This window comes from Bufo bufo, chromosome 10, assembly GCF_905171765.1.
Source record: "Bufo bufo chromosome 10, aBufBuf1.1, whole genome shotgun sequence".
Lineage (NCBI taxonomy): Eukaryota > Metazoa > Chordata > Amphibia > Anura > Bufonidae > Bufo > Bufo bufo.
In genome coordinates, this window is record NC_053398.1 from 141,819,124 (window position 1) to 141,831,437 (window position 12,314).

A 12,314-nucleotide genomic window follows, 5' to 3' on the forward strand; every position below is an offset into this window, starting at 1 on the left:
AACTTACCTGGTTATATTTGTATTATCTGAATATTTCTCTCTAAAAGCAAGGACATAGTGGAAAGAGAGCAGCAGAAGTATGATGAGTCTGCAGGGTACAGGACCACCTTAGACTGACCATGCTCATGACCAGCACACCACCAGTGAACAGTCTTCTCACCTGACCAGGTCTCCATTGAGCTGTACATACAGGCTGTCTGTCCCTTCACTAAGCAGGATCTCAGAGGCCGTGGTGTCCACAGTGCAGAGGACCACGTGGAGGTCACAAATGGAGGATGTGTTGTCTGTGCCATAGACATAGATACATCCTCTGCTGGGGTCTTCTCTCAGCCATTCTTTCTCTCGTGATCCCAAACAGCATTTCTGACTCAGGCAATTTTTACTCCCGCTGCGTTTCATATTTCGCTGTAAAGAAAATGTAAAAATTTCCTCCGTCAGTCTAAGTGCATCCAGCGCCAGCTGCGGCCTACTGATAGTATCATCAATGTTAACCCAGCTGCACAGACTAGTTTACTTCTAACAGCTCCCTCTGCTGGCGGCACTTCACAGGACATATTTATTCACTATACCGCAGACTGCCTCTCTGTGCTACACAGGCTGGTTTTAAAAGAAACTCCTACTCGGGCACTGGGGTGAAAAAATATTGCAGATGAAATCTTAAAAAATTAGAGCTATAAAATGTCTTGTGAGTTATCTTTCCATCTTCAGATCCTCATCCTAGATACATACTTAAAATTAGGAAGCAGTATTATAGTGGTTATATTCCTGTACATAGGAGCAGTATTATAGTGGTTATATTCCTGTACATAGGAGCAGTATTATAGTAGTTATATTCTTGTACATACTCTAGGAGCAGTATTATAGTAGTTATATTCTTGTACATAGGAGGCAGTATTATAGTAGTTATATTCCTGTACATAGGAGCAGTATTATAGTAGTTATATTCTTGTACATAGGAGGCAGTATTATATTAGTTATCTTCTTGTACATAGGAGCAGTATTATAGTAGATATATTCTTGTACATAGGAGCAGTATTATAGTAGTTATATTCTTGTACATAGGAGGCAGTATTATAGTAGTTATATTCTTGTATATAGGAGCAGTATTATAGTAGTTATATTCTTGTACATAGGAGCAGTATAATAGTAGTTATATTCTTGTACATAGGAGCAGTATTATAGTAGTTATATTCTTGTACATAGGAGGCAGTATTATAGTAGTTATATTCTTGTACATAGGAGCAGTATTATAGTAGTTATATTCTTGTACATAGGAGCAGTATTATAGTAGTTACATTCTTGCACATAGGAGCAGTATTATAGTAGTTATATTCTTGTATATAGGAGCAGTATTATAGTAGTTATATTCCTGTACATAGGAGCAGTATTATAGTAGTTAAATTCCTGTACATAGGAGCAGTATTATAGCAGTTATATTCCTGTACATAGGAGCAGTATTATAGTAGTTATATTCTTGTACATAGGAGGCAGTATTATAGCAGTTATATTCTTGTACATAGAAGCAGTATTATAGTAGTTATATTCTTGTACATAGGAGCAGTATTATAGTAGTTATATTCTTGTACATACGAGCAGTATTATAGTAGTTATATTCCTGTACATAGGAGCAGTATTATAGTAGTTATATTCTTGTACATAGGAGCAGTATTATAGTAGTTATATTCTAGTATATAGGAGCAGTATTATAGTAGTTATATTCTTGTACAATATACATGATATATACAGGGATGTCTATAGGGGACACCTGTATACAGGACCATATACACGATATAGAGAATGCGGTCTATAGGATACACACGTATACAGGACCATATACATAAATATAGACAGGGAGGTACAGTCCTGATCAAAAGTTTAAGACCCCTTGAAAAATGGCAAAAAATCATATTGAGCATGGCTGGATCTTAACAAGGTTCCAAGTAGAGCTTCACCATGCAACAAGAAGAAATGGGAGTGAGACAAAACATTTTTTGAGCATTCAATTTAATGAAAGCAACGAATAAACTGAAACAGGCTGTTTTTCAGCTGATCAAAAGTTTAGGACCACATGCCTTTAAAAGGCCAAATCTGTGCAAAGATGTGGATTCATTGTCCTTTTCTGTCAGGTCGTCACACGTTGTGATGGCAAAGGCAAAAAAACTCTCCCTTTTTGAACGCGGTCGGGTTGTTGAACTGCATAAGCAGGGTCTCTCACAGCCGCCATCGCTGCTGAGGTGGGACGCAGTAAGACAGTCATTTGGAATTTCTTAAATGATCCTGAGGGTTATGGAACAAAAAAGTCTAGTGGAAGACCCAAAAAAATTTCATCAGCACTGAGCCGGAGGATCCAATTGGCTGTCCGTCAAGACACTGGACGATCCTCGACCCAAATTAAGGCCCTTACTGGTGCTGACTGCAGCCCCATAACCATCAGACGGCATCTGAGACTGAAGGGCTTCAAAAACAAAGAACGTCTTCAAAGACCTCGTCTCCTTGAACGCCACAGAACTGCTCGTTTGGACTTTGCAAGAGAGCACCAAACATGGGACATTCAAAGGTGGAAGAAAGTTTTATTCTCTGATGAGTTTTTTTTTTTACCTTGATGGTCCTGATGGTTTCCAACGTTTCTGGCAGGACAAGCAGATCCCACCTGAGATGTTTTCTACGCGCCACAGTGGAGGGGGCGCCATAATGGTCTGGGGGGCTTTTTCCATTAGTGGAACAATGTAGCTTCAGGAAGTGCAGGGGCGTCAAACGGCCGCTGGCTATGTCCAGATGTGGCAGAGAGCCTTCCTCATGACTGAGGGCCCTCGTCTGAGTGGTAACAGGACAACGCTACAGTACACAATGCCCGCAGGACAAGGGACTTCTTCCAGGAGAATAACATCACTCTTTTGGCCCATCCTGCGTGTTCCCCTGATCTAAATCCAATTGAGAACCTTTGGGGATGGATGGCAAGGGAAGTTTACAAAAATGGACAACAGTTCCAGACAGTAGATGGCCTTCGTGCGGCCGTCTTCACCACCTGGAGAAATGTTCCCACTCACCTCATGGAAACGCTTGCATCAAGCATGCCGAAACAATAACGGCGGAGCTACTCATTACTGAGTTCATGTTTGGAAGTTGGATTTCTGTTTAGGGGGGGTTTAGTTTTTTTTTTGGAGGTGTGGTCCTAAACTCTTGATCAGCTGAAAAACAGCCTGTTTCAGTTTATTTGTTGTTTTCATTAAATTTAATGCTCAAAAAATGTTCTGTCTCCCTCCCATTTCTTCTTGTTTCATGTTGAAGCTCTACTTGGAACCTTTTTTAGGATCCAGCCATGATAAATAGGATTTATTGACATTTTTCAAGTGGTCTTAAACTTTTGATCAGGACTGTATAGGGGACACCTGTATACAGGACCATATACATGATATAGACAGGGAGGTATATAGGGGACACCTGTATACAGACCATACACATGATATAGACAGGGAGGTGTATAGGGGACACCTGTATACAGGACCATATACATGATATAGACAGGGAGGTATATAGGGGACACCTGTATACAGACCATATACATGATATAGACAGGGAGGTATATAGGGGACACCTGTATACAGACCATATACATGATATAGACAGGGAGGTATATAGGGGACACCTGTATACAGACCATATACATGATATAGACAGGGAGGTATAAAGGAGACACCTGTATACAGACCATATACATGATATAGACAGGGAGGTCTATAGGGGACACCTGTATACAGGACCATATACATGATATAGACAGGGAGGTCTATAGGGGACACCTGTATACAGGACCATATACATGATATAGACAGGGAGGTGTATAGGGGACACCTGTATACAGACCATATACATGATATAGACAGGGAGGTATATAGGAGACACCTGTATACAGACCATATACATGATATAGACAGGGAGGTATATAGGGGACACCTGTATACAGGACCATATACATGATATAGAAAGGAAGGTATATAGGGGACACCTGTATACAGGACCATATACATGATATAGACAGGGAGGTATATAGGAGACACCTGTATACAGGACCATATACATGATATAGACAGGGATGTATATAGGGGACACCTGTATACAGACCATACACATGATATAGACAGGGATGTATATAGGGGACACCTGTATACAGACCATATACATGATATAGACAGGGAGGTCTATAGGGGACACCTGTATACAGGACCATATACATGATATAGACAGGGAGGTCTATAGGGGACACCTGTATACAGGACCATATACATGATATAGACAGGGAGGTGTATAGGGGACACCTGTATACAGACCATATACATGATATAGACAGGGAGGTATATAGGAGACACCTGTATACAGACCATATACATGATATAGACAGTGAGGTGTATAGGGGACACCTGTATACAGGACCATATACATGATATAAACAGGGAGGTGTATAGGAGACACCTGTATACAGGTCCATATACATGATATAGACAGGGAGGTATATAGGAGACACCTGTATACAGACCATATACATGACATAGACAGGGAGGTGTATAGGGGACACCTGTATACAGGACCATATACATGATAGACAGGGAGGTATATAGGAGACACCTGTATACAGACCATATACATGATATAGACAAGGAGGTGTATAGGGGACTCCTGTATACAGGACCATATACATGATATAGAAAGGGAGGTATATAGGGGACACCTGTATACAGGACCATACATATGATATAGACAGGGAGGTGTATAGGGGACACCTGTATACAGGACCATATACATGATATAGACAGGGAGGTGTATAGGGGACTCCTGTATACAGGACCATATACATGATATAGAAAGGGAGGCATATAGGGGACACCTGTATACAGGACCATATACATGATATAGACAGGGGGGTCTATAGGGGACACCTGTATACAGGACCGTGCACATGATATAGACAGGGAGGTGTATAGGGGACACCTGTATACAGGACCATACACATGATATAGACAGGGAGGTGTATAGGGGACACCTGTATACAGACCATATACATGATATAGACAGGGAGGTGTATAGGGGACACCTGTATACAGGACCATATACATGATATAGACAGGGAGGTATATAGGGGACACCTGTATACAGGACCATATACATGATATAGACAGGGAGGTGTATAGGGGGCACCTGTATACAGGACCATACACATGATATAGACAGGGAGGTGTATAGGGGACACCTGTATACAGGACCATATACATGATATAGACAGGGAGGTGTATAGGGGACACCTGTATACAGGACCATATACATGATATAGACAGGGAGGTAAATAGGTGACACCTGTATACAGACCATATACATGATATAGACAGTGAGGTATATAGGGGACACCTGTATACAGACCATATACATGATATAGACAGGGAGGTGTATAGGGGACACCTGTATACAGGACCATATACATGATATAGACGGTGAGGTGTATAGGGGACACCTGTATACAGGACCATATACATGAAATAGACAGGGTGGTGTATAGGGGACACCTGTATACAGACCATATACATGATATAGCCAGGGAGGTCTATAGGGGACACCGGTATACAGGACCATATACATGATATAGACAGGGATGTATATAGGGGACACCGGTATACAGGACCATATACATGATATAGACAGGGAGGTGTATAGGGGACACCTGTATACAGACCATATACATGATATAGACAGTGAGGTGTATAGGGGACACCTGTATACAGGACCATATACATGATATAGACAGGGAGGCATATAGAGGACACCTGTATACAGGACCATATACATGATATAGACAGGGAGGTATATAGGGGACACCTGTATACAGACCATATACATGATATAGACAGGGAGGTATATAGGGGACACCTGTATACAGACCGTACACATGATATAGACAGGGAGGTATATAGGGGACACCTGTATACAGACCATATACATGATATAGACAGGGAGGTGTATAGGGGACACCTGTATACAGACCATATACATGATATAGACAGGGAGGTGTATAGGGGACACCTGTATACAGGACCATATACATGATATAGACAGGGAGGTGTATAGGGGACACCTGTATACAGACCATATACATGATATAGACAGGGAGGTCTATAGGGGACACCTGTATACAGGACCATATACATGATATAGACAGGGAGGTCTATAGGGGACACCTGTATACAGGACCATATACATGATATAGACAGGGAGGTATATAGGGGACACCTGTATACAGACCATATACATGATATAGACAGGGAGGTATATAGGGGACACCTGTATACAGACCATACACATGATATAGACAGGGAGGTATATAGGGGACACCTGTATACAGACCATACACATGATATAGACAGGGAGGTATATAGGGGACACCTGTATACAGACCATATACATGATATAGACAGGGAGGTGTATAGGGGACACCTGTATACAGACCATATACATGATATAGACAGGGAGGTGTATAGGGGACACCTGTATACAGGACCATATACATGATATAGACAGGGAGGTGTATAGGGGGCACCTGTATACAGGACCATACACATGATATAGACAGGGAGGTGTATAGGGGACACCTGTATACAGGACCATATACATGATATAGACAGGGAGGTATATAGGGGACACCTGTATACAGGACCATATACATGATATAGACAGGGAGGTGTATAGGGGACACCTGTATACAGACCATACACATGATATAGACAGGGAGGTATATAGGAGACACCTGTATACAGACCATATACATGATATAGACAGGGAGGTATAAAGGAGACACCTGTATACAGACCATATACATGATATAGACAGGGAGGTGTATAGGAGACACCTGTATACAGGACCATATACATGATATAGAAAGGGAGGTATATAGGGGACACCTGTATACAGGACCATATACATGATATAGACAGGGAGGTCTATAGGGGACACCTGTATACAGACCATATACATGATATAGACAGGGAGGTATATAGGGGACACCTGTATACAGACCATATACATGATATAGACAGGGAGGTATAAAGGAGACACCTGTATACAGGACCATATACATGATAGAAAGGGAGGTGTATAGGGGACACCTGTATACAGGACCATACACATGATATAGACAGGGAGGTATATAGGGGACACCTGTATACAGGACCATATACATGATATAGACAGTGAGGTGTATAGGGGACACCTGTATACAGGACCATATACATGATATAGACAGTGAGGTGTATAGGGGACACCTGTATACAGGACCATATACATTATATAGACAGTGAGGCGTATAGGGGACACCTGTATACAGGACCATATACATGATATAGACAGGGAGGTGTATAGGGGACACCTGTATACAGGACCATACACATGATATAGACAGGGAGGTGTATAGGGGACACCTGTATACAGGACCATACACATGATATAGACAGGGAGGTGTATAGGGGACACTTGTATACAGACCATATACATGATATAGACAGGGAGGTATAAAGGAGACACCTGTATACAGGACCATATACATGATATAGCCAGGGAGGTCTATAGGGGACACCGGTATACAGGACCATATACATGATATAGCCAGGGAGGTCTATAGGGGACACCGGTATACAGGACCATATACATGATATAGACAGGGAGGTATATAGGGGACACCTGTATACAGACCATATACATTATATAGACAGTGAGGCGTATAGGGGACACCTGTATACAGGACCATATACATGATATAGACAGGGAGGTCTATAGGGGACACCTGTATACAGACCATATACATGATATAGACAGGGAGGTATATAGGGGACACCTGTATACAGACCATATACATGATATAGACAGGGAGGTATAAAGGAGACACCTGTATACAGGACCATATACATGATATAGACAGTGAGGTGTATAGGGGACACCTGTATACAGGACCATATACATGATATAGCCAGGGAGGTCTATAGGGGACACCGGTATACAGGACCATATACATGATATAGACAGTGAGGTGTATAGGGGACACCTGTATACAGACCATATACATGATATAGACAGGGAGGTATATAGGGGACACCTGTATACAGGACCATATACATGATATAGACAGGGAGGTATAAAGGAGACACCTGTATACAGGACCATATACATGATATAGACAGTGAGGTGTATAGGGGACACCTGTATACAGGACCATATACATGATATAGACAGGGATGTATATAGGGGACACCTGTATACAGGACCATATACATGATATAGACAGGGAGGTGTATAGGGGACACCTGTATACAGGACCATACACATGATATAAACAGGGAGGTGTATAGGAGACACCTGTATACAGGACCATATACATTATATAGACAGGGAGGTATATAGGGGACACTTGTATACAGACCATATACATGATATAGCCAGGGAGGTCTATAGGGGACACCGGTATACAGGACCATATACATGATATAGACAGGGAGGTCTATAGGGGACACCTGTATACAGGACCATATACATGATATAGACAGGGAGGTGTATAGGGGACACCTGTATACAGACCATATACATGATATAGCCAGGGAGGTGTATAGGGGACACCTGTATACAGACCATATACATGATATAGCCAGGGAGGTGTATAGGGGACACCGGTATACAGGACCATATACATGATATAGACAGGGAGGTCTATAGGGGACACCTGTATACAGGACCATATACATGATATAGACAGGGAGGTGTATAGGGGACACCTGTATACAGACCATATACATGATATAGACAGGGAGGTGTATAGGGGACACCTGTATATAGACCATATACATGATATAGACAGGGAGGTGTATAGGGGACACCTGTATACAGACCATATACATGATATAGACAGGGAGGTATATAGGGGACACCTGTACACAGGACCATATACATGATATAGAAAGGAAGGTATATAGGGGACACCTGTATACAGGACCATACACATGATATAGACAGGGAGGTGTATAGGGGACACTTGTATACAGACCATATACATGATATAGACAGGGAGGTATATAGGAGACACCGGTATACAGACCATATACATGATATAGACAGTGAGGTATATAGGGGACACTTGTATACAGGACCATATACATGATATAGACAGGGAGGTGTATAGGGGACACCTGTATACAGACCATATACATGATATAGACAGGGAGGTATATAGGGGACACCTGTATACAGGACCATATACATGATATAGACAGGGAGGTATATAGGGGACACCTGTATACAGACCATATACATGATATAGACAGGGAGGTATATAGGAGACACCTGTATACAGGACCATATACATGATATAGACAGGGAGGTATATAGGGGACACCTGTAAACAGGACCATATACATTATATAGACAGGGAGGTGTATAGGGTACACCTGTATACAGGACCATATACATGATATAGACAGGGAGGTATATAGGGGACACCTGTATACAGGACCATATACATGATATAGACAGGGAGGTATATAGGAGACACCTGTATACAGGACCATATACATTATATAGACAGGGAGGTATATAGGGGACACCTGTATACAGGACCATATACATGATATAGACAGGGAGGTGTATAGGGGACACCTGTATACAGACCATATACATGATATAGACAGGGAGGTGTATAGGGGACACCTGTATACAGACCATATACATGATATAGACAGGGAGGTGTATAGGGGACACCTGTATACAGACCATATACATGATATAGACAGGGAGGTGTATAGGGGACACCTGTATACAGGACCATATACATGATATAGACAGGGAGGTGTATAGGAGACACCTGCATACAGACCATATACATGATATAGACAGGGAGGTGTATAGGGGACACCTGTATACAGGACCATATACATGATATAGACAGGGAGGTATATAGGGGACACCTGTATACAGACCATATACATGATATAGACAGGGAGGTGTATAGGAGACACCTGTATACAGGACCATATACATGATATAGACAGGGAGGTGTATAGGAGACACCTGTATACAGGACCATATACATGATATAGACAGGGAGGTGTATAGGGGACACCTGTATACAGACCTTATACATGATATAGACAGGGAGGTATATAGGGGACACCTGTATACAGACCATATACATGATATAGACAGGGAGGTCTATAGGGGACACCTGTATACAGACCATATACATGATATAGACAGGGCGGTATATAGGGGACACCTGTATACAGGACCATATACATGATAGACAGGGAGGTATATAGGGGACACCTGTATACAGACCATATACATGATATAGACAGGGAGGTATATAGGGGACACCTGTATACAGACCATATACATGATATAGACAGGGAGGTATATAGGGGACACCTGTATACAGACCATATACATGATAGACAGGGAGGTATATAGGGGACACCTGTATACAGACCATATACATGATATAGACAGGGAGGTATATAGGGGACACCTGTATACAGACCATATACATGATATAGACAGGGAGGTATATAGGGGACACCTGTATACAGGACTATATACATGATATAGACAGGGAGGTGTATAGGGGACACCTGTATACAGGACCATATACATGATAGACAGGGAGGTATATAGGGGACACCTGTATACAGACCATATACATGATATAGACAGGGAGGTATATAGGGGACACCTGTATACAGACCATATACATGATAGACAGGGAGGTATATAGGGGACACCTGTATACAGACCATATACATGATATAGACAGGGAGGTATATAGGGGACACCTGTATACAGACCATATACATGATATAGACAGGGAGGTATATAGGGGACACCTGTATACAGGACTATATACATGATATAGACAGGGAGGTGTATAGGGGACACCTGTATACAGGACCATATACATGATATAGACAGGGAGGTATATAGGAGACACCTGTATACAGACCATATACATGATAGACAGGGAGGTATATAGGGGACACCTGTATACAGACCATATACATGATATAGACAGGGAGGTATATAGGGGACACCTGTATACAGACCATATACATGATATAGACAGGGAGGTATATAGGGGACACCTGTATACAGACCATATACATGATATAGACAGGGAGGTGTATAGGAGACACCTGTATACAGACCATATACATGATAGACAGGGAGGTATATAGGGGACACCTGTATACAGACCATATACATGATATAGACAGGGAGGTATATAGGAGACACCTGTATACAGGACTATATACATAAAAGACAGGGAGGTATATAGGGGACACCTGTATACAGACCATATACATGATATAGACAGGGAGGTGTATAGGAGACACCTGTATACAGACCATATACATGATAGACAGGGAGGTATATAGGGGACACCTGTATACAGACCATATACATGATATAGACAGGGAGGTCTATAGGGGACACCTGTATACAGGACCATATACATGATATAGACAGGGAGGTATATAGGGGACACCTGTATACAGGACCATATACATGATAGACAGGGAGGTATATAGGGGACACCTGTATACAGACCATATACATGATATAGACAGGGAGGTATATAGGAGACACCTGTATACAGACCATATACATGATATAGACAGGGAGGTATATAGGGGACACCTGTATACAGGACCATATACATGATATAGACAGGGAGGTATATAGGGGACACCTGTATACAGGACCATATACATGATATAGACAGGGAGGTGTTCTGTACAGGTGGACAGCACAGAACAAGTTCCTGCCGAGCACACTACACCTCTGCACAGGACAGGTGACAGCTGTGTACCGGCAGGGGGCGCTGGCCATAATCTGTCAGCACAGCGCTGCTCTCCATCACACGCTTCATGCAGCCAGTCACCTCCAATGACAGACGCCCACCTTAAGCACTCGAACCGCTGCTCCCCGTGCAGCGGTATTGGGCCGGTTCGGTTCAGGCCCTTCCTCCCCGTTGGGTCCCACGACCGGACCCGGTCTCTGGCCGTCCATTTCCACGGCTTGCAGAACGACTGACAGCCAGCAGACGTCCAGCCAATCCCGGGAGTCTCCGCCCACTAGTCGAGGGACAGTGAGATTCGCTCAGCCAATCACGCAGAGACTGACACTTGTGCTGCTAATCCAATAAAATGGCCCCGCCCACTTTGCGTACAGTGATATTCTGCAAATTAAGACCCCCCCCCCCCCCCCAGCTGCCATCTTAACTGCTGGCAAGTCAG

The 12,314-nt window shown here is 42.6% G+C and overlaps 1 protein-coding gene across 1 annotated transcript in view; it reads right to left on the reverse strand.

Annotated features, from left to right (window-relative positions):
* PHLPP2 (PH domain and leucine rich repeat protein phosphatase 2) overlaps positions 1-12,106 on the reverse strand; it is a 33,005-nt gene extending 20,899 nt beyond the window's left edge. Inside the window, exons 1-2 of the mRNA XM_040410162.1 lie at positions 11,980-12,106; positions 161-405 (exon numbers count right to left, since the gene is read on the reverse strand). Of these exons, the coding sequence (XP_040266096.1) occupies positions 161-405; positions 11,980-12,087 (353 nt within the window). The 5' untranslated portion in view covers positions 12,088-12,106. The remainder of the gene's footprint in view (positions 1-160; positions 406-11,979) is intronic.
* Between the last annotated feature and the right edge of the window lie 208 nt (positions 12,107-12,314).